Raw genomic sequence first — 24,110 nt, 5'->3', positions numbered from 1 at the left:
GCGCCGCCAACCGCTATCACTTTCGTACTTCTGCAACAGGTGGGAAATAACGCATGTACGTGCTGAAAGCGCGTCCACAACACACACACACACAAAAGAGACGATAGGCCTGTGTAGATATGATTTATACTTTATTATACCTAAGGCAGGGATTGTTTTCAACCAGAGGCAGTAGTAGGCTATAGGTTACAGGGAATTCAATGTCAGGTTTGACCCCAGAGTGGCAAGTAACTGAATACGTGCACCATTGTTGCTGTAGCTCACCTGTGCTCTATAATTCTTACCCATAGTTTACAAATACAGATGTTTTATGTTGTATAAAGGGGGCTGTAACTTGATATTCTTGTCTGCATTTAAAAGTCCAATATCAAATACTTTGTGCCTTTTAATACAATTGTTTTTGTGTCAGTGGTGACGTTCTCACGCAAAATCACAGGCCACGCCCAGTTTTGGTGTAGTTCCGTCACCCAGCAGTGGAGCTAACACAGTGACTGGTAGTTTTAAACCTGCTAAAAAGTGTTCCTATACTTGAGTGAGTGAGTAATACTGAATAAATTGAAGTTGTGCAGCACATTCTTGTTGTTTTTCCACACATGGTTTAAGCTTTATCTGGCTCACGACAAAAAGAGTGTCACATTAGACCCATGTTGTATGACAGGTACTGTTACACTTGGAGGGTACAGTTGGCTGTAAACAGCAGCTGAACGCATATAACCACAGGAAGCATTAAAAACACTGAAGTTACTGCACCACGCCACTAAACAGAGATCACACGTTGACTAACAACTAACTGCCAGCTGAGACGTCCCAAACCTCAGAACAAACGTTAGCCTGTAAGGAGCATTATGTTAAACAAAAGAGCTTATGAAAATAAACATTGATATTTTTTTTTCTTAGAGGTATGACATACGGTTTATAAATAGAATAGCATTTGGAATATTCTGATAAAGAATTACATGGAAACATACATCTTACATATTGCATAAATGCTATTAAAATTGATTCAAAATGAAATTCACTCAGGCCATCTTTGCCCACACACACACACACACACTCACTCACATACACACACTCACACAATGTCATAAGTATGGCTGTAACATTGTAACTCAAAAAACTATTGATACTTTACTTATAAATACATCTTCAACCAGCCAAGGGACTGATCCGCCAAACCACCTGATGGATGGACTGAAAGTTTGCACACTCTTGGTACAGCTGGCCTTACATGGTGGTCAATACACTGAAGCTGCTTTTATCATCACAGTTTGCGTACTAAACAAACATTTGAACTTTAAGCAAGCGGCAGAACGATAATTAAAATACTGTCTGTTAAAATGGTTAAGTAAACGAAAGTCAGTGGTGAGGATTAGTAAGGGTCATCTGTTCTGATCATTGATGATGGGGAGATTTTTGGTCCTCTAGAAACTGGACCTTAAAAAAAGACAGCTAATGACATCAGTAAAGCACTATGAGGAAATGCTATGTAATGCTGCTTGTTGTTCTAATTGTTTTATATACACACACGCATTGGAACATTGCACTTTTGGAAAGTGAGTGGAATAAAGTTGTGAGGTAATGTACAATAATAGGTTCTCCTATATATTTTTCAATATGATTGCGTAAAGGTGTATTACAATGGAACAAACAAAACAAAATAAATAAGCTTTTGATTGATTCATAATTTTTCATGATATATTTTTTTAAGGTTTTCTGACCTTCAAATACTAATTTATATGGGAAAAAAACTAAACACTATATAAGGTGAATAATCAGTAACAGTTAATAAAATATTTGGTGCACCAGAAATGTCTTTTTTGGTTTTTTAGTTAGTTGTTGTTTTCTTTGGTTGTCACAGTAACAAGTTGCTTGGCAGCTTTGGCAATGTCATACGCGCACTGGATGACCTGCTGAGTGACCAGCTGGATGTCTGATGGACAAGGGTTGTGCTCTGCGGCCTTCTGGCACTCTCCATGGAGTCGGCTGGCACTTGAAGTCAGCAGACACAGAGATCCTCTCACTGTCTCTGAAGATGGCCTCTGAGGGGGTAAAGGAAAGATGATGAAGATTTGATAAAGGACAGACGTGACAGCATCCATAAATAAACATTTATTGTTGTCATGAGGCACATGTGCCCTGGCTGTGTGTGTGTTTATGAACATAAACCAATCACATAAATGGTACAAAGAAAACTAATGCAATGAGCGAGGCCAACCCATCTACTGCAAACAAGTCATTTTAGATTCCCTTTGGCTGTTTTCCAGCAAACATCAAATCCCATAATTGTTCGGGGGATGGGCACTGAGTGGCTGATAGGAGTTATCTTACCTTGGGAAACAGGGCGGCCATCTCCGTCACAGCCATGCAGATCTTTTCAGAGCAAGGTAGAAAGCTGTGGGAGATGCAAACAAAACAGGTGATCAACCACTCCCAGTACTATTAATAGAGACATCAATGAAAAAGATCAACCGCAAACCTTCTTTATAATGAAACTTAAAAGGAGACAATACTCCCTGCAGATACCACACATAATTATACTATACAGGACATTAAGTCACATTATCTACAAATATTATCCTGCCTGGTTCAGAATTTAATTCAATGGAAGATGACCCACTGCATATCTATTATAGTTCCCAATATAGGAAACCAAACATAGGCATGGCTTTGGCGCTACCTTCCAGAATTTAGTTGCCATTTGAGTCATTTGACCCAGCACTGAATGTCAGCTGCACCCTTCAATATTGCAGACAAAAGCCAGATGATAATGGGTGGGTTCTTTGTCTTCATAATCAACCTGAAAGTAGTTTTATCCCATGAACTAGAGCCCAGAGGCAAATGATTAAACTGTGAAAGCATGCGTTAAGATAATGATATGTGGGAAAGAATGACTGTTCCCAGAATTCTGTTAATACTATTTTTGCATGCATGCATCTCAGAACACTGGGTTACTTGAATATGTTGTCATGGTATTAAAGTTTACACCACATGTTTAATAAGCATGGTACAAAGCTAAAACTAAATGGTGCAAAGAGTTGCACCGAGGAGAAAGAGAAATAATAGCTATAGCTAAATCAAGTAATGTGTAACTTTAAAACTGCAGGATACTAATATACAACTGTATGCATGAAACCACAAACCCACAGTGGATCTGGCAGGCCACAAGGGAAAATGTGATCATGTGTTGTTTGTTTCCTGTCAGCTGCATTAACAGACAGAAGAGCTACCCCCCAGCAGACACATAGTTTCTAGGACACAAGGACAGAAACCAGGCTGACAGGCTGAGAATCAGTGAGTCCTGCTGTCAAGGGACCAGAGGGCTGCTAGTTTTCTACCCTGTCACTCAGTTATATACATTTCAATCACCAGTTAGCGTGCTACAATGTAAGCTAGCAGCATTCTTAACCCGAGGACAACAATTGAAAACCACCGACCTAAGAAGCAGCCGAGACATTTTGCACCAGAATGACAGAAATCCAGCAATGACTGATGTGTGGTCTGACAGAGCATACATTCAGATTTAAATACATAAATAAACTCAAAATACTGTACCTTTCATGTTTGGTCTCCTGTGCAGCTCTAAGAAGTTCCTGTATGTTCTTAGTGATCTGTTCTGTCTTACAGATGACATCCTCTGTGCAAGGCAGGGTAGCATCTTCTTCCCCCTCCTCCTCTGGTTCTGCTGCTTCAGAGGCTGTAAGAGGGCTACTACAAATGGAGAGAAATTCTTTTTAACAACTTGAACTTAAGCTATAGAGGCACAAAAATTGTCCTTTCAATTTGCTTTGACATTTTATCATCTAATGCCATGAAATTCATCGAATTTGTGTATAAGATTTGTGCAGGTAGACTTCTATTTGCACTGTACTTGTACACTGTACTGTACTATTTGCAAATGTTGTGTAAATACTGCATGAAAATGATAGCATAAGGTGTTTGTCTAACCAATCTTTTCAAAGAATTGGAAGTGTTTTACAGTTACCATGTTTTAAAGGGAGGGGGGATGAAGTAACTGCAAATAGGTCTTACCTAGCCTCGTCCAATTCAGAGTGGTTGGGTGTAGTGTCATAGTCATTCTCTAGCATGGTGCTCTGTCCTTCCAGACTACAGCCCTATTGGGAGATCAGTGAATGACTATTAATCAGCAGTATTCACCATAGACAATGCAACAAACCTCACAGCAAATGTAGAGAAATAAAACTACAATCATGCATTTCAAAGCTTTGACCACACTATGAGACATTTGGTTTTACAGCAGATGAAGAGAAAAAGATAGGAAATACACAGTCAGGACAATGTGTTTTAACACAGTAGTGCTGAGACAAATGCGATTAGTAGATGCAAAGAAATCCTAAGATTAACTGATTTTCTCTTTTCAGTGCCCGTCACTCAGAAGCGTGTTGTGATGAGCCACTTTATATACGTTTCACAGATATTGAACTGTGTCTGTTCATTCACGCGGTTTTCTCTGGAACGTTTGATCACCACTTCTAACATCAAAGAAGCTGGGGTTGTTCAGATAGTTGAACTGTAGCAGAGGCACTGTGGTGCATGCATGCAGGCAGGTGATACTAATAAAAAGCAGTTTATAAGGCCACAGGTCAGGAGAGAGAAGACTGTGGGTCAAGCAGGATGACAGTTTTCACCGTCCCCCTGGGACTGCCTCTGAGCTGAGGGAAATTTGAGTACTTAACCCTTCGAGATCTCTCATCCCACGACCAGGAGAGGGAAGAGGGGAAGGTAGGTAGGGAGGAAGCAGCCGTCCCCAAAGGACCCCTACCAATCTAGAAAGGGGTCAAACCAAGTTGAGCATACTCTATTGAGATGCAATGAACGATTAAATAAATTAATAAATGAAAAACCAACACCAGCCCCAAGCCAGGCATCATTATTTTGGATACTCGAGGACCGGATTTATGGTGCTCCTGTTCTTACATTGGTTGGGAAGGGTTGTAAAATGACTCCATCTTCCTGCCGGGCCGTTTCACCTCGGTGGGGGTACTGCCTCGGAGTGGAACCTGTCTCATACATGGACATGGCGCGACCTCCGCGGGGTGGGTGTCGACCAAAGGGCCCCTGGGGGTGTTGCTGTCCGCTGGGGGTTTGCCATCGCAGTGTTGTGTTTTCAGTCTGCAGGGAGTTTAGCTGTAGAGAACAAAACATCTTTTAATCCAACTCTAGCTGGGGGCTGATTCTCAACACAAAAGCTCATCCAGGCATTAATAATAGAGGAGAATACAGCTACGCCTTCAGGTGAAAAGCAATTCCTCCAGGTTGAGTTCATCTTCAGCAGGGTTTTGTTTTTGATTTCTCCTCAAGGTTTTTCTCACAACAAAAGGTTTGTTTCATTGACAAATGAAATGCTGACAGAGTATGTTGATAGAAACACTTGAAGTACGACCCCCTGAGAAACCGCCACAAAGGCAGTTGCCCTTATTTACATAAGGACTGAGCTCTGAAGAGAGAGCAGTGAAAAATGTGGCTTGTTCAAACTTCTTTCTAAGCATTAAGAAACATTCTCAATATTATGTAACATTATCATATTATTATTAACTTAGGATACAGAACATACAAAATGGGTAAGAGAAGTCATTAACACCAGGCTAACACACAAGCTGTGCTGTCTGCAGTTTGGTTACTATAATGAGTCTGTGTCTCACTACAACAACATGACTATTTAAAGAGAATTAAAAGAGACTATGCCAGATTGTATTCAGGTTTGGGATTGTGAATGCAGGATGCGGCACAAACTTGCTTAGAAACCGACAGAGTCAATCTACCAGTAGGAGGAGACGGTGCATTGTTGTTAACCTACAGGAAGTGTCAGAGAGAAAGGAACTGGACTGTGGAGAAATCTGAAGCACTGAAGAGAACTGGCACCCATAGGATCAGTGTTTAAGTAAAGATGAAAATATGTTATGGCAAAAATTTTTGGAGATTCATAACTCCAGTGACTCATCAACATTTAAGAAATTCACAGCTAATTAAAGGCAAAGTATGCTGCAGATTTCTGATGACATCTGAGGTAACCATTTGTGGATTGGTTCTTTGAATTTTCTATGGTTTATATCACAAAAACCTATAACAATAAATGTTGTTTTACTGTTTCACATAGCTGAATAGTGGAGGAATTCTAGTAACTGTTAAGGATTGCCACAGGAATTTTTGTCCATCCACAAACACAGCTGACATTTTCTCTGCTCGCAAGTTGAGAGAAAACAAGATAAGCCTTCCATGGGTGCTTTTATTAATTTATATTTAGAATCTTTTCCTCCTGCAGCTTCAAATCTACTGCATGCGCAGTATAGGTCTGACGCATTCAAACTGGCATGACTCTGGAATAAATCTCTAGTGTCTGTGGGTGCGTCTGTGGGTTTGCATGTACCTCAGCTTTGACAAAATGGTTTGTTTTGGAAAAGCAAAGGAAAAAAAAAACATGCTCCTGACATTTAAAGAGTGTCATCAGTATCAACAAGAGAGGGACAGATCTACTAACCAAACAATGAATGCAAACAAAAAGGTGCAAACTGCAATCAAATCTTGTTGTCATCTAGATTAACCAACCTTGCTTTGCATCATTCGTAGCTCTTCACTAAGATGGCAGTTGACTTTGAGAAGCTGTTGTATTTTGGCTTCTGATGCAGTGAGGGCACTCTTCACCTCCATAAATTCCTGTACTGTGATTGGTCCATCTGACAGATCCGATGACTCTGAGCTCTACAGCAAAACATGCACAGGATTTCATCAATTTGAAAAGTAGAGCAAAATGTTGTATTTAATTCAAATACTGCACCAAAAACACTGACCTTGGTCCTTCCATCATTGCAGGTATCCCCACACTTTGCCTCTTGTACCGGATCTTCATCTGATGCCACGCTGTCGTAATCTGGCTGGTCATTGTCCTGGTTCTCACTGTTATGACGACTGTCTATTCCTTGAAGGATCAGCTCCACGTTCTCTACAAGCGGACCACATGATCAAGGGATTAGAGATCAAACATGATCGCTGCCAACAGGCAAATCAAAAGGATAAGAACGTTTGCTGAATCCAAGATTTGCTTTTTTTTAATCCTTAAAACTTCCTTAGTATATATGGAGAAAAAAGCAGGCTAGGTTCTGACTTTCTGCATTTCATCTGTAAATAATATTTATGATTTTCTCCAATGCCTAATGCGAATACTAACAAGCACTTTTTCTGCAATACTATCATCATAACATCATGTTGATATAACACAAAACATAATTTCATACCTTTTGGACTATCACAGGAATTTCCCCACTGCCGTCGTTTAGCATCCATTAGAATATCAATGACCAGGGTGGCAAATTCATGGGCACTAAACCTGGCCAATTTTTGACGACCCTGAAAGCAGCAAATTAATTCAAAGGAGATTATATAATAGAATTATTAAATCCACAAGTTTTAACAAGGAGCATCCCTGGTGCAAGCACTTGCCTGGTTTCTAGTAGACGAGTACTCAGGATTGACAGGCAGAAAAGGCACAACTGTGGTGTCTGTCACAAGTGTGCTGTGGTTCTGAGTGGCTAACCACACTGAAACAATGATGCGACAAAACATAAATGATAGAAAATAAAATGCAAGCAATACTTTTTGTGTATAGATTCTTAGGATTCTACCTGCATCTGTTTCTCTTCTGTCAACTTCATCGTAAACGTCCATGGCCAGTTCTTCAAACTGATGATTGCTTAGCTACAACAAAATAAAGCAGAATTTCTGGTTAACTTCTAGATCATGTCAATACCAAGCAAAAACAAACAAAGGATATATTTGAAGGTCATAGGAAACATGTCTCACCGACTGCAGCTTCTTCTTTGCAGCTTTTGCAAACTCTGACAGATCCAGACTGCTTTAGACAAAATATTAAGTCTATTATGTTTCTGCTAAAAAAAAAAAGTCAATACTGAGGAAAAGCTGATACAAAAGCAACCAGCATACTTACTTATTTCTTATCCAATCAATGCAGCACATAAAAATGGGATTGTCAATTTATTTTGAACATCTAACATGCTTGACAATAAAATACACAATATGCATTACAAGCTCTCAACTTTTACAGCTGCAGCTTGAAACATAGCTCTTACCTGTCTGCCATCTGTGGAATGATGAAATGTTGCCCATTTCTGTGATCTGTATCGTACAGAGAGAGAGAGAGAGAGTGAAGACCTCAAATATCGACTTTAATGCCATTCAGCCACTGTGCTTGATGCATCGACCACTTACCTGGTCTTCTACCACAGAGGTAAAATGTTAGTCGGTCAGTGAGTTCATACTGTATTTCCACAAGCCGCTCTGCCAGCTCCTGATGCCCAGCTTGTCTGCACAGAAGACGAATAGGTCATATTTACTAATATGTCAAAAACACAAAGGCAAAAAATGATTCAATTTAAATGATTTTTACATTGTTTTATGTAACAAAAAATTAATTTAACTTTTGGGGGTTGTTTGATTACACAGTAATGTGTTTAGCATGTGGTGATGTACCAACATTGCTGACAACTTCGACCTTTTAAAAGAAACCTCACTAAATACTGTGATAACTTCCTTTAACATGCAAGAAAATATGCAGGGATTCATTAATTTAGTAGCTAACATTCCTGTGACATACAAATATGTTACATTAATTCTACAAGCTGCTCTAAATGGTGTCTTTTACTTGTAAAAACTTCCTTCTGCTTTGTTCAAACATGGCTGAGTCAGCTAGCCAACTGCACAACTGGATTTTTCCTTCCTCTCTGCCTCCATCATTATTGAATTAGCCAGACTTTAACATATTGTCACTGTGTCCACTGTTTATTGTGGGGAAAAGCATGCTAAATATTTGAGCCATTATTTCAGCTGCCAACAATGTTTTTTTAATCAGACAAAGTTGTGCCTGACAATTTTTCCGTTTACTAATGGAAACCTTTCGTCACTTCCTGTTCAAGTTATAAGGGTAACATCTCACAGTAATATGTGAATATGTATTCTGTGTGAATAGGATGTAAATCATTTCCTGTGAGCTGGGTCTCTATTGTTGTTTGCAGCAATGCTACGGGTGTGACACCTGCGACAACACTTACTAGTAACATCATACCGTGTTAGTACAAAATCCCCACACAATACAAAATTCTCACATGCAGGTAAAAAATAAACCAACAAAAACAAAACAAACATATAGGGCTCATTTCACCTTGCATAATCAATGGGGGTCTTCCCATTGGAATCCAGAGCTCCTGGATCAGCTCCGTAAACTGCCAACAGTTCTGCTTGCAAAATCTGCCCGGCTTTAGCAGCTATGTGTAGTGGGGTGTTACCTTTCTCCTGTTGTCCCAAAGGGCAGAGATTAGAAATCTGCATTTACTCAAATTAAATGCAAAAAAAGTATTTTATATTTTTCCACTAGACTTACCGAATGGAAGAAGTTGGCCTGTGCGCCTAAAGATAGGAGCCTTAGGCAGGTTTCCAGGTTCCCAGTCCTAACACTAGAATGGAGTTGCTGAAAAAATAAATTGCCGAAAAAATAAATTGGCATGTTTTAATTTAATTGTGCACAGGATGCCAGAAAAACTTAACATATGCATATTGCAGTTTACTGAAGGTTGTGCTTATTTCTTTAAAAATCACAAAGGTGCAATAAATGTAGAAATAGAGAAATACCTTCTCACTGTAATGTAGCAACAATCAAGAGTGTAAAACTGTGGAGGCTGATACCAGCATTGAGATTAGAAACACTAAATGCTTATGAGGAAATGACAATGGCAATGTTGCAACAATTCTTAAATTTAGAGGAATCGGCCAGTTCTCAAAATATGTGCTGTGACATGGTGAGGTAAGTAAGTGAAGCTTGTGCTATTCCTGCCCTCCTTTCTTTGCACAATTGGTGCTGTCTTCAAATTGCTTATACACACAGGACAGTAAGGGGATTGTTTTTGTATCTAATAAGGTTGGTAAATTCAAGAACAAGGTATAAAAATCAATATGGAATTTCTGACCTTGCTGAGGTCTTTTGCGGTTACGCTGTCATCATCCCGACAAGGCATCCGATGGACATATGCCAACATCTGATATTTGGCCTTGATGAACTCTGTCTTGTTGGGGCTAGAAACACAAGATGATCAAAAATAAACATCTGCACATTCTAAAGACTAATTAAGAAATCAGACACAAACATTTTTCCAGAATAGTTTGCAGAACATATGGGGAACCTAAAAATAAAGGCTAATTCTATTAAAGACACCAAATGATCACTGATGCATGTAGGTGTACTTCCCTATGTTTTAAAAAAAAGGCACTCAAGCTGAAGCAGCAGCAAACTGGCAAACTGACCCAACTGTTCCTCAAACAGAAGTACGGTTTACTATCTGATTACAATAACTAAATATAGTCTTGTTTCCTGCAATTGAAATGCATACTTAGTTCCTATGGCCTAAAAAACAGACAAATGTGAGAGTTTGTGTCACCCACATTGATTCAAAGAGATTTCAAAACACAACTAACCATCTAAACAACCAATGTGGTTGGTCACACATTTTGTTCTCTAGTTGATAGTAGTTCTATCCTGTTGCACTGAAAGGAATTTTTGTCTACTGCCAATGATGGAGATGGACCAGAGGTATTCCAAACTACCGGTAATCTGAAAATGAACCTTTGTCTTACACGCCAGGATTTAGTTTCTGAGCTTCTTAAAAAAAACACATCTATCACAGAACTTGTATTTGGGAATCAAGATGGCTGTATTTCTCAGCTGTCTGGTGATGTAGTGTGTTTGCTTTGAGTGGTTGCACACAGCCTGCTGTGTTTATGTGCAGCTGACTGTTTATCTTCACTCCACCGTCCAGACATCAGGCTGATGCAGTGTTTATACCTGGCAATGGTTGTGAGTGACTACATCACATCTCTCTGTCCTGCAAATTCTGCTTTATTTCGTTATGTCCTCTAAAGGAGAGGACATGCTAAAAATCAAATGGTTGTAAAATCATTCAGCCGATCACCATCATTGTTTCAATCCCATTCAGCGTATATATGGTAAGTAAGTGAAAACCACATTGAACAGAACATTCACTTTGGGGTATGTTAACACATCTGTATTATCAAGTGATAAAGAAGGTTCTTGGAAGTTTGAGAACTTCCAATGAGTCACAGTAGAAAATGTCAATTATTCATGTTCACTGACCTTAGCTATGAAAATCAATTGTTCCACTAGTTTTATGCCAAAGTGCAAGCGAGCATACCAAATTCAGCAGTGACATCAAAATCCCTAAAAACACTTACTGAACTCTGTCCTGGGGGTTGGCTTTGCGTTTCCCACTCACTGAAGAGGAAGGATCCAGAAGGCTGTGCTCCCATATGGAATTAGCTCCATTGCCATACAGTGTCTGGACCATCTAAAATATTAAACCACATAAATAATTCTGGTTTAAAAGTATTTTACACTGAACCCTTGTATTGATATTACACTACAGTTATTGAACACATTCCACTCATACACATCTGGATGATTTATAAGGGCTGTGCCTCTGCTCCCCCACCTGCAGCTGTGACGGTGGCCATGAAGAATGAGTCAGATGTCGGACTTGAGAGCTGTGTCGCCCTAGACCTCTATGGATGCTGCAGCACTCATCACAGACCAACACACCCCTGTTAACAGAGGCCCAGCGTGGCTCTACAACACAGATATATGACAACATATCAATCAAAATAAAAAGCTTTTATTGACTCTGGTCAAACGAGGGCATCCGCTCAGTAGCATCAACAGATAATTGCTTCAGGTTATGGTGCTTCCCCATGTCGACACATCCGATAACACAACCACAAATGCAAACTGTCGTTTTTGTTATCACTGAGAGGGTGGAATCTTGAGGAGCTAGCTAATTTATTAAGCTAACACAGTAGACTAACGTCACTATAAGTCATTATAAAAGACAGCTCAAGTAACAGTTAATGAATTAGGCAAGTTGATAAACCAACAAAAGCAGGACATATCTTATAGCAAATGCTTACACAAAGACATAATGTACAGCTATTATAAACAGCAATGTAGATAATTGCTACTTGTCTTGTCGGGGTTAGGTTCCATTAACTAGGTTGGCTAACCGGACGTAGCGATAACTTGTAGTAGTAGTAAAGGCTAGCTGGCTAGCTAGGCAGCTAACGTTAGAGCTAGCTTGTTTGGCACCGTACCCGGAGCACTGCAATCAGCGCAGACCTCTCTGCTTCGCACTCGCTTTGACATCCCTTAATGGAAATCCGTACGAGTCCAGGAGAAGCAAATATTTCTAAGATACGTTACAATACAGCGTCACAAAGATAAGACAGGATAGTCCGCCGCGATTGTAATATACACTTCAAGCAAAGCAACTGTGACCGTCTCCCCTCCTACTGTTGAACAAAGCGGTGTCCCGTTCCAACACTTACACAGCGTCCTACGTGCTTCCTCGCCCGCTTCCTTCCTTGTTCCCTTCATTAGGCCTAGATCACAAATCCTCACTTTATTAGGGGCCTATGTGATAAGAGCAGTGTGTTTCTGGATAAAGTCTGTTAAAGTATTGATGCACCAATAACAATATTTTTTAATTAATAGATGATATTGTCTTTATTTTGCTTCCAAAAATCATGTATATGTAGAATATTTCACACTCTAAATTAGTTTTTTACTCCTTCCCTATTTAAAATCTATTTAATTCATGCTTTTTTTTACAATCTGTTACTTTGTGCATGATAACCCAGCTCATTAAAGGTCATTTTTAAATGTTTTTAACAAAATGTTTGCATCATGTAATGTATGTGTTTTGCAGTCTTGCCAACCAGTTAAGTGGTTTAGTTCTGTGCCCTGTCAATGGCCAGCTAACTGATTAATGGAATGGTGCTGGTGTTTTTTTCCTGTTCACTTGCTGCATGATATATCTTACAAAGTAACAGGTGCTATATTAAGGTTCAAACCACATCATATCTCTTGTGGGTGTTTATATGGAAACAGTGACAAATATTTTTTCTGAGATATCTTTCCTTTATTTTTTTTAGATATAATAAATACACCTTAAGTACTCTGTAATATCTTTCTGTAAAAGGGAGTGCAGGCTGTGTGTAGGTGCTGTGTACCTTAACGCACAGGCTACTGTGGCTTTAAAGGGGAGGTGGTTCACGGTGAGGTAGCAGATAGGTTTAATATTGTCGTTAAGATCACATCGTACACGTCGGAGGAGCTGCTCTCTGTCTCCAGTATCATCAGTGGTGTCTGTAAAAAAAACAACAAAAAAAACAAATAGCTTTCGAGACATCCTGCAGAAATCTGTGCGTGCCAACCGCTACACCCTGCCCGGAGCAATGGGAGGTACAGCCGCAGTTATTTTCCTGTCGTGATCACATCATGATTAATTTCCGATAGAGCATCTGATCAGCGTATTTATTATGTTTCCTCCAGAGGCCGAGACGCGCCAGAAATTGCTGCGCAATGTGAAGAAAGAGGTTGGTTGCATTTCATTTCTGTCTTGCCTCTGTTTAGCTTAGACATTCTCTATGTGTGTGTGTGTGTGTGTGTGTGTGTGTGTGTGTGTGTGTGTACTACACTTTGACTACGCCACAGGCCTGTTTAATGGCAAAACTGGTTAATTTGGTATTAAGAGTGGTTGTAGGTGGCACCGGTCTGTTTGTGACTGCTGGTGAGATGGTGATGACGATGATGGTGATGAACATGATGACGATAATACTGATGATGGAGATGATTTTACATCGGCGGAGAAAGCTATATACATTTGTCAAACCCTGACCAGCTTATGTTTTCCATTATTTTATATATTCTGCATTATTTATCTCAAGAATTACATATATCTGATCATTTTAAACTCTAAGGTGTGACCTTGCCATTTTTTCCATTTGGCATTAAGGAGAGTGTTTTATTTATTTTGACAGTAGTCAGTGCAGAAATGACTGTGACTGTGCCACATCATCCTCCCAAGTGACTCCATTATTCACGGGAAGAGAAGATAGGATGTTTTAGTCAGTGCTAAGAAAGCTGGGTACTTCCAGACTTACAGTGTCAGTGCTCCCCCTCACCTGTGACTCACTGCCTCTCAAAATAAAAAAATAAAAATAAAAAAATAAATAAATCCATGGCCTTGGTGGTACGAGATCCTGCAGCAAGGAGGGGCTTAGTCATGAAATAGTAGATATAAAACCCAGCGTATGACTGAAATAGTGAGCGATTTGCTGATCACACATAAACAGAGCAGGGAAAGAGGAGTGCAGTGCACCACAGGAGAATTTCTAGATGTACATGTTTTATATGTGGTTTTGAAATTTTGGATTTTGTGGCTTTTGATGATTTTACTGCAGATGCTGTATGGAGTTTAATTGTTGTAAGTATCCATACAAGCATGCAGAGGCGCTGCTTTCCATCAAGCAAGGCAGGCAACTCAATGTGGCCCCTGGTCAGTCAGGGGTCTCCCAGTACAAAGTTTGCAGGAGACCTCCCACTATTTTGACATTTTTTTAGTACCAAATGATTCATAACATAATGGTTATAAATACTGGTTGGAAGGCTGTTATTGCATACATATAATGCATTTCTCATTAGTGATGTAGTTCCCATCACTACTGCGTTTCCTGTTTTGTCTCTGTCTCCTCATGCGTAACTGTGTCAGACACAAGACTTGTCTGACCACATTCTTCTCTCCTGTAGGTGAAACAGATCATGGAGGAGGCAGTAACCAGGAAATTTGTGCATGCAGACAGCAGCCACATCATATCCTTCTGTGGTAAATATTTTCTTCTGCAGACTGTCTTTATTGCATCACATGCTTAGTTATCGTTCTTGGTCAGGCTGTTCCAAAATGTTAGTGACATAAGCATATTTACATACAGTATACAGTGCAGAATGATGGTCGACATCAGTGTGTGTCAAGCCCTGTCACCTCCCACAAGTTCATCCAAGTGGTCCTGTACTGGCCGTGCAAAACAACCTGACGACTTATTTTCATTAGCCATATCTATGCCTAATAGATATGACTCCTTAAGGAGCTGGATGGAGGGATACATATGTATCAAAGCAGACTAACGCCCTACAAAGGTGTTGATACTAACCAGGAGTGAGACCAATGTGATTCACATCCCTCATATCCTAGCAACGACAGACTATTTCTACTGGTACCACCTGCGCTTTCCTTTTTTTTTTTAAATAAAAAATGCTTTAGGCTTTCAAAAAGGAAATTTTGCTGTGCTCATAAGATAATAGCAAAACTCTGTTCAAGTAAAAACATTCCATTTCAAGGATACAAAGACATATTGATTAAAACTGAAATTAAGAATATCTTACCCAAATATTGACTTACACTTTGTGTGTTTGTGTGTGTAGCTGTAGTGGAGGCCTGTGTGCTTCATGGACTAAAACGGCGTATTGCAGGCCTGCTGTGCAGTAATAAGGTTGCTGCACTCTTTATGAAGGTGGCAAAAAGCTTTTCGCCTGCTGAGCAGCTCTGCCAAAAGGTCCAGGAGCTGGAACAGCTCATCGAAAACAGGTGAAATGTTAACTTCTGCCTGTAAGAGGCCAGAGCCTTGTATTATATACTGTTAGTTTTTACTTGTCAGTCTGCACTCTGATCAAACGTGCTCTCTTCTAACAGCATGTGCAGACAGCTCATCTGTCAGGTTTGTTTTTCTGTTCTTTAGTAAACAGAACAATTCTTCATTGAGTAATGACCGCAGCCGACAAGCCAAGTTGGCCAACCTCCCTCCTCAAGCACTGAAACACCTCTGGATCCGGACTGCTCTGATGGAAAAGCTCCTGGACAAGATTGTCCTTTACTTAGTAGAAAACAGCAGGTATTCTAATATATGATTGCACTTATTTAGAGTGTGTGTCTATTCCAGTTCTTATCTGGACATTGTTTCTGTAATGTTTTGCATGCAATATATACATTAACACATATGCCATGCATATGTATTATGGAACGTTTTTTGTGTTATTACTGTTTTCTTCAGTGCATTCTATGAAAAAGAAGCCATGCTCTTGGATCCAGTGGATGGACCCATTCTTGCATCTCTCTTGGGTACTTTTTCTTACTGTTCTAACTTCAGTCAACAGTATATTATTAATGATTCAGAACGTATCTTTACTCTGATTAACACTGGTTCGCAGTTGGCCCCTGTGCTTTGGAGTACACCAAAGTAAAGACAGCAGACCACTTCTGGACGGATCCATCTGCTGACGAGCTTGTGCAGAGGCATCGAATCCACAGTGGTCACTGTCGGCAGGATTCTCCCTCCAGAAGGCCAGCTCTGGTGAGACAGCTGAGGAAATTACTCATTTTCTGTAGAACAAGCACAAAGCCAGCCATACACTTCTGAACTCCACCTCTGTTGTCCTTCTAATTCGCACCAGATCCAGAAGAGACAGTCCAGTGGTAGCATGGATGATCGTCCACTGATGTGGGTGAGAGAATATGTGGAATCACTCCACCAGAACTCCAGAACCACACTTCTGTTTGGAAAGAACAATGTCCTGGTGCAGCCGGTATGTGTTTTTGTTGACTTACAGCTGGTAATCAATAAAGCTCATCCAACACATGCATAAATGTATGAGGGGACTGCCTCCTCTGCCCACATCAATCACTGCTTGTACAAAGATACCAGTAGCTACTTCAAACAACAAAACCTTGTTTGAAGGTTTTTTATCTAAGGGATGGGATGCATGTTGTCATTAGTTTGCTTTGTTGCTTGTGTCTGCAGAGAGATGACATGGAGGCCATTCCAGGCTATCTCTCTCTACATCAGACTGCAGATGTCATGACCCTGAAATGGACACCCAACCAGCTGATGAATGGCAATGTTGGGGAGCTAGATTCTGAAAAAAGGTTAGACTGAACAAATGCAATCTGTTAAAAATAGAATCATATTTGATATTTGCTCCTCTCTGTTTCAGTGTGTACTGGGATTATGCAATGACAATTCGTTTGGAGGAGATTGTTTATCTCCACTGTCATCAGCAAGGTACGGCAATTTTCTTATCATATTACTACAGAGTTTTAGGAGTTATTGATATTAGCGGCATTGTGTTGATTCCTTCAGTGAACAGTGGGGGCACAGTAGTCTTAGTAAGCCAGGATGGGATCCAGAGACCTCCTCTACATTTTCCCAAAGGAGGTCACCTGCTTCAGTTTCTCACCTGCCTGGAGACTGGCCTGCTCCCTCATGGACAGCTGGACCCCCCACTCTGGAACCAGAGAGGAAAGGTCAGCATGAACAAAGGATCATTAGATACATGGATTTCCATTGTTTTTGAGTCAATTAGACAGAGATAGAGATATCTTTCTACATCTTTTTATTCACAGGGAAAAGTTTTTCCCAAACTGCGAAAGAGGAGCCCACACGGCTCATGTGATTCTGTATCAGATAAGGAAGACGATGAAGCAACCGATTATGTGTTTCGGATCCTCTTTCCTGGCAATCAGATGGAGTTCAGTAAGTATCTTTAATCTTCCTTTTCTGCCTTGCTCAGATAAACCAATAAAGAACCATCAGAGATTACATCTACGGTCGCTTTAGTCTCTTAATACATGGTTTACAGTTTAGACTGATTTAGGGTAATCAGTTTTCCCCTGGGTGTATATTGACTGTATGTCTTTGTAATTAATTTTCCTCGTGTTAACTGCTGTAATATTTTTTCTGCCTGTTTAGTGTCTGTGTGTCCATTTCACATTGTAGTCCTGTCGACAATAAAGGAGCCTTTGCATGGACATAAAATAATTTGTGTGCCACATCTTCATCTTCATCTCCATCTTCTCACTTGGTTTGTTTTCATTATGTTTTATTTTAGTTCTTTGCACACATGAACTTTGATCATTCACAGACAGAGACACACACACACACACACTCTTAACTGCTGCTGATTATAGCAATGGCAATAATAATGGTCTCTAATGCTGTGCAGTGGCCCTGGAGCTGATGGATCAGGGGGTTAATATGTGGCAGCCCACTCCTAGAAAGTCCTCCTGCTCCTCCTGCTCACAGAATGGCTCCTCGGATGGCTCTCTGCCTAATGGTTGTAATCAGGAAAGGTAAATATGTCCTGAAAACTCACATCTACATTCAGATTGTTCCACTTAACTAAGTTTCACTTGAGTAAGTTGCTGTTTTCTCTTCCAGGGCTCCGTTAAAGCTCCTTTGTGACACCATGAAGTACCAGATAATCTCCCGGGCTTTTTATGGATGTCAGTATAAACAGTAGTCTCCCTGTTTACAGTCTGGGAATCATTCAACAGTTCAAGTTATGTTTACAGTTATTATAAGAAATCTCATTTAATCATTTCAGGGCTTGCATACTGCCGTCATCTGTCCACAGTCCGTACCCACCTCTCTGCATTGGTCAAAACTCCTATAGTTGACCCTGAAATGCCATGTGATGCTCGAGGAGGCCTCTCTGTGGAGGTGTGGGGCAGGTTCCTAAAGGACAGCACTGTAAGCATCACACAAGGGATTCAAAGAAAATAAGCTTTTGCTTCTGTGTGATCAAACAATAAACTTGTTTCTCTTTTTCAGGCTTATGAGGAAAAGGAGATACACAGGCTTGTGTATTTTGGTGGTGTGGCACCATCACTTCGTAAAGAGGTGTGGCCATTTCTGCTGGGACATTATCAGTTTTCTATGACTGAGCAAAGCCGGCTGGAGGTAATTTTTATAAGGACACACGTACAAACACAATAGCTTGATTATAATCTTTATTTACAAAAGGTTTCTCTTTCAGATTGATGAGCAGATACGCACCATGTACGAGCAGACTATGAAGGAGTGGCAGGGCTGTGAGGCCATCGTCCGTCAGAGGGAGAGAGAGAAACATGCTGAGGCGCTCGCCAGATGTTCATCTGGAGCCAGTGTGGAAAGAGTGCCGGTCCAGCGGGACTCCACCATCAGTACAGATGCAAGTTTTAACTTATGTAACCATTATCACAACAGACAAAACATAGAAGGACGTTTATAATATTATGAGGAAATAAGTTGTTAACTGTTTGTCATACTTCATTCCACTCTAGTCGTCCCTAAGTAGCAGCTCAGATCAACAGAACACCCACTCTCAGAGCGATTCCAGCAGCAGCGCACAGGTAGTGTCTGTTATTCTGCTTATTATAACATATACAGTAGTTTACGATGATTCAGTTCTAAATGCTGTATGCTCACTGCAGGTATTCGAGTCAGTGGAGACTGAGCCTAGGCCTGAAGAAGGAGATGCACAACACAGCAGTCCAGTGAAGGCCAACTTAAATGAGACCACAGACAATCCACAACCTCCCTCCTCCCCAGGTCAGTCAAAACCATGTCCTGTTTCAGACAACAGCCCTCCTGCTGGTCAGACAGAGCAAACATCAGAAGTCCTCAGAGAGGAAGCAACAGCTGTTAAAAGTCAGCTCACAACCTGTGAACCTGGAGTGGAGGATGTGAAGGATGGTGAGGATAAAGCTGTGATGCAGGAGGTGGAGAAAGTTTCAAAAAGTGAGGTAGTTCAGGAGACTGGAATCAGTAAGTCAAAAGAATCATCTGAAGCTGAGGAAAAAGCTGAGGAAGAAGAAAAAAATACAGCAGCAACAAACAGAGTTTTAAAGGCAGACGACACAAACATGATTTTGAAATCTCCTCCAGAGAAAACAAATGTTCTGAAGCTAGAAACAGAGATTCATAACGAATATTTCCAAGCACCTCCACTCGGGCAGACTCTTCAGGTGCACAGGAGCAAAGACTCAGAAGTGGAGCCATCTTGTCCACCGACAGAAGAAAAAGATAACAATCCAGTGAGTGAAAAAAAGCCCGAAACAATCCCGACACAAATGATGAAGGCCTGGGCCACAGAGCTAGAAACAAAGCCGGCAACAGTTTATGACTCTACTGAAACCAAGAAAGCTGCAGAGATTCCATTTGAGAAACCTGGTTCAAATTCTCCAGTCAGACAAGTCCTGAATGCTCTTCAGTCCGCATCGAGGGGGAGCCTTTCATTATCTCGACAGTCTCCAGACACAGCAGATTCAGATGACTCCCCCTCTGCCTTGGAAATGGAGGACATTCCTGCAGGAATAACATGTGTGTCCTCAGCAGATTTTAAGGCCAGGCCATTGGTAGGCCTTGCTGCACCCCCCATCTCCCTTGCACAAAGAGAAAAAATGGCATCTGAGGAGCTTGTCCTAGATCACCATCTGGACACGGCTTGCAACACCAGTCCTGAGGGCACTGACCTGGGCCTTTCTGAGGAGGAGCCTGAGATGGAGAATGTACTCACTGAACCAGAGACTACAGAAGCAGCAGGAGACAACAAATATGATGAATCCTCAGAGGAGCAAACATATTCTGTAAGAAATACACATAAAATGACGTATGTCTATTAATCATTGAACATATGCTAACTGAAGTTCTTCCTTCTGTAGCAAGAAACTCTGGACATGTACTTGATAAACTTGCATCGCATCGACAAAGACGTCAGACGTTGTGACAGAACATACTGGTACTTCACACCTGAGAACCTGGAGAAACTGCGCAACATTATGTGCAGGTAAACGTGTCCAAATATCTGTGAGGTTTGTGTCATTTGACCTGAAACAGAAAAAAATCTGGCTGTGATCTTGTCTTTGTAGTTATGTGTGGCAGCATCTGGATACTGGTTACGTCCAGGGAATGTGTGATCTGCTGGCTCCCCTGCTGGTCATTCTGGATGATGGTCAGTAAAACGTTAAGGTTACCAGTGAGCTTTGCAGAAGTGCATGTTAATGTCTAAATGAGCATCTTTGTATGGGTGTTTTTAGAGGTCATGGCATTTAGCTGCTTTACTGAACTGATGAAGAGGATGAACCAGAACTTTCCACATGGGGGTGCTATGGACTCTCACTTTGCCAACATGCGGTCTCTTATTCAGGTGTGTAAAAGCAGGGTGATATCTCTGGATTTCATTCACAGTAACTACACAATATTAGCTAATAAAAATTCAAAATCCATTAGCATTTCACTGCTACCCTAAATTACACATGTATTATGAAGTGTTAGGATATACACACATCATATGGTGCAAAGGTGATATTTTGTTTTTACCAGATCCTGGACTCTGAGCTGTTTGAACTGATGCAGCAGAATGGAGACTACACCCACTTCTACTTCTGTTATCGCTGGTTTCTTCTCGACTTCAAAAGAGGTGATGATGCAGGCATCGTGATGTACTCTCAAACTGCCCATGATGTGACCTTAACATGATACTGAACGTGATCCGATGTGTTGATCTTACCCGACAGAAATGGTGTATGATGATGTGTTTTCTGTGTGGGAAACCATCTGGGCAGCCAAGCACACCTCCTCCGAGCACTTCGTGCTCTTCATCGCTCTGGCGCTTGTGGAGATGTATAGAGACATCATCTTAGAAAATAACATGGACTTCACAGACATAATCAAGTTCTTCAATGGTAAGATAAGATCAGTATACATTTTATAAAAGTAACAGTCAGCATGTAACATAATATACTCATAGTTCCACATTTCACTGAATATAAAGGGAAGAAACAGCACTGTTTAAACATTATACAGCTCTTACAAATTATTATATTTGACTTGGATGTGACAGCAGCTCTGTAGTTCATCTTCTTACACTTAAAGCCATGAAGGTATCATTCTTGATTTTTTTTGTAACTATCTAATTGAGTTTAAACTTTTCTTCTCAGAAATGGCAGAGCGACACAACGTCCCGCAGGTCATGATGATGGCCCGAGATTTGGTCCACAAAGTGCAGACACTCATAGAAAACAAGTGATGTAGGATGCTGCTGTTTAATCCCCCATGATTCTCTGTGCTGAATTGTCTTAAAAGTACCGACATAACCACGTAATAGTCACATATTCAAGCAGAAAAGAGCTGTTGTTAATGAAGAACGGTGATTGTCAAATGAACAGATAACTGGTCATTAATGCTGCTCCTTACTCTACAAATAGCTCTACTCCGGTTGCTCCTCTCTATATTCAGGAGATGCAGTTATTGCCAGTCAGTTTACTTTGAAAGTGTTATTGTTCACTTTGTGAATGTACCCTTGTTAAAACTGCTTCAGGATGTGATTTATTTTGCCTTAAATTTAGCTGTTTTTTCAGGGATACAGCAACCAAATTCTTTGCTGCATTGATATTCTCCAAGAATCATTTTGAGTTATACATCTTGTGATATATATATTTTCAGTATTATAATTTAGCTGAAATTGTAGCTGCCATGGTTAAACATTTTGTGGTGTACTTAAGTCATTAGGTGATTTTTTTATGAGCTGGTCAGTGTTTAGCAAGCCAGTGACCGCTCTAATGAATGCTTTCTTCAGAACAGCCAGTCTGAGGAGCATTTGAGGGCCTTTTTGTTCTGTTCTGTGTCTGACTCTGATGAACACATTTGCAGGATGTGCAGCCCAGCATGATTGCACACAGTTTGCATCTATAGTATCATCATTTCCTCTGAAGCCTGGCCAAGTTCTCATACTGTGTGCTCCTTTTGTGTCTCACCTCCTCTATGCATTGATTAGTTCGTGTGACTCCTGTGCTAGCTTTTGTTTTAGTGCAAACTCTGAAATCATCTTATTCAAAAGGCTAATGTAGACATTTATTACATTTTATTACAATTGCTGCTCAGGCCGAACGCTTCAGTGGTTAATCTTCGCTCTGGACTTCCCTCTTTCACTTTCACCTCAAGATCAGTTAAGTAGATCTCTGCCTTTGACTTGCCCAGCTCATGTCAGTTTCTTGCTTTTAAAGGGCCAGTGTGAAGAATTTAGGGGGATCCGTTAAAAAATATACAACTTCTGCAAGTTTCTATTCATGTATAATCATCTTTAACAATAAATTCTAGTTTTAGTTTAATTGGATTGAGCCTGTTTCTAGTGTGGTAGTGGAGCCCACTGAATTCCTACTTACTTATTTACTTACTTACTTACAACCTCACACCAATAGATCGACCTAAATCCTACAAACTGGTCCTTAAACATGGCCTCTCAACAACAACAAGGCTTTGCACAACATTCCCGGGCATTTCTTCTCACTAATACCTCAAAATATCTGCATTCATACCTGCTGAAATGATCCATGTGAGGTTACATTTGATGGGTCCCCTTATTATTCATTTAAATGAATAGCCAGCCTATGCTCAGTTTGATCTGGTGCTCTCTTGTCCCTGTGCTGCTCAGAACGTCATATCTTCGTCTACTAGGAACATGCTTTTTCTTAAGCCTTCATCATGATTTCACAGCTCAGAAAAACCAGATGATCGACTTTTAGATTCAAATAAATAGCTGGTTGCTCATCAGTGGTACGTAGCTTTGTGGATCTGGATTTTGAGATATAATCTGCTTCTAATCCAGAATAGTGAAGGAAACTGGACATTTGTATAGCATTATGCAAGTGTTTTTATTTGTGTTTAGAGACAATTGGATATCCTAAAATTTCAGCAGCTAAATGCAAAACATGCTATATATATATATATATATATATATATACCTAAAATACCATCAAAGATAAATCAGGAAATGTTTTCTTGGTGCCGCTTCCAGTTTCAAAAAAGGCCAAAACACCCATATCTGGTTCACTGTGGCTTAAATTGCAGTGTTTTGATATCACAGCTAATGTGTCTCCACATGGTCTTCTAAAACATGAGTATTACTGTTTGTGTACTGCTGTTTGTTGTCAGAAGATTTACAGTATACAATGTGTTGAAAAGAAACTGATTTATTGTACAAAAGAAAAGCTAGTACATATTTATTAAATGCAATACACTGTCTGTATACGGGCTTAGTGTGATTACAATGAAAAGACAGATAAAAGTATGCCATCTGAAATAAATATATTTTTATTTTTTCTGTGTCTTCTAAAATGGTCACTGAGTAAAGTTAATTTATTGTGTATTAAAAATCTTATATTTTGCATCCCATGTGCTTGGTGTGTCTTTTGTGGACAAAAAGTTTGAACGTTAAAGGTGGTCGCACTCGCACATATTGACGGTGACAAATACCGAAACACTTACGTGTTCATAAAAATGGTAACAACAGCTGTAAGAGGATGAGATTTACAGCACAAACCTATACGTGTTAACCTATACAAATATACTAAATATGTTTGCATGCTGTA

The 24,110-nt window shown here is 40.2% G+C and overlaps 2 protein-coding genes across 6 annotated transcripts; one reads left to right on the top strand and one right to left on the bottom strand.

Moving 5' to 3' along the window:
• Positions 1-114: 114 nt before the first annotated feature.
• Positions 115-12,388, bottom strand: git2b (G protein-coupled receptor kinase interacting ArfGAP 2b). Of its 3 annotated transcripts, none has more exons than XM_028417779.1 (20): positions 12,181-12,388; positions 11,529-11,662; positions 11,272-11,384; positions 9,993-10,098; positions 9,410-9,496; positions 9,191-9,321; positions 8,242-8,336; positions 8,103-8,148; positions 7,816-7,867; positions 7,638-7,710; positions 7,456-7,553; positions 7,251-7,362; positions 6,807-6,958; positions 6,565-6,717; positions 4,936-5,145; positions 4,695-4,784; positions 4,030-4,112; positions 3,553-3,708; positions 2,329-2,392; positions 115-2,039 (listed from the first exon to the last, which is right to left on the bottom strand). In XM_028417779.1, exons 1-20 carry the CDS (start codon positions 12,230-12,232, stop codon positions 1,830-1,832), a joined length of 2,217 nt encoding a protein of 738 aa, XP_028273580.1. In that variant the 5' UTR covers positions 12,233-12,388; the 3' UTR covers positions 115-1,829. The 3 variants fall into 3 exon arrangements, with proteins under 3 accessions (XP_028273580.1, XP_028273581.1, XP_028273582.1); XM_028417780.1 differs by having other exon boundaries at positions 7,816-7,864; XM_028417781.1 differs by lacking the exon at positions 4,695-4,784.
• Positions 12,389-13,186: 798 nt separating this feature from the next.
• Positions 13,187-23,906, top strand: sgsm1b (small G protein signaling modulator 1b). 3 transcript variants are annotated; one of them, XM_028418323.1, is made up of 26 exons: positions 13,187-13,330; positions 13,421-13,464; positions 14,678-14,753; positions 15,350-15,512; positions 15,664-15,816; positions 15,976-16,043; positions 16,133-16,275; positions 16,376-16,507; positions 16,723-16,847; positions 16,916-16,983; positions 17,062-17,225; positions 17,325-17,454; positions 17,924-18,050; positions 18,139-18,203; positions 18,305-18,450; positions 18,532-18,660; positions 18,737-18,910; positions 19,023-19,091; positions 19,173-19,290; positions 20,077-20,327; positions 20,403-20,527; positions 20,610-20,692; positions 20,778-20,887; positions 21,064-21,160; positions 21,258-21,425; positions 21,681-23,906. In XM_028418323.1, exons 1-26 carry the CDS (start codon positions 13,324-13,326, stop codon positions 21,767-21,769), a joined length of 3,024 nt encoding a protein of 1,007 aa, XP_028274124.1. In that variant the 5' UTR covers positions 13,187-13,323; the 3' UTR covers positions 21,770-23,906. The 3 variants fall into 3 exon arrangements, with proteins under 3 accessions (XP_028274124.1, XP_028274123.1, XP_028274122.1); XM_028418322.1 differs by having other exon boundaries at positions 19,173-20,327; XM_028418321.1 differs by lacking the exon at positions 13,187-13,330 and having other exon boundaries at positions 13,408-13,464; positions 19,173-20,327.
• The last annotated feature ends 204 nt before the right edge of the window (positions 23,907-24,110 follow it).

The sequence above is a fragment of the Parambassis ranga genome, chromosome 12, assembly GCF_900634625.1.
Source record: "Parambassis ranga chromosome 12, fParRan2.1, whole genome shotgun sequence".
In the NCBI taxonomy this organism is placed as follows: Eukaryota; Metazoa; Chordata; class Actinopteri; family Ambassidae; genus Parambassis; species Parambassis ranga.
Note: the sequence above shows the minus strand (reverse complement) of the source record. Positions and strands in the feature narration are given on the sequence as shown.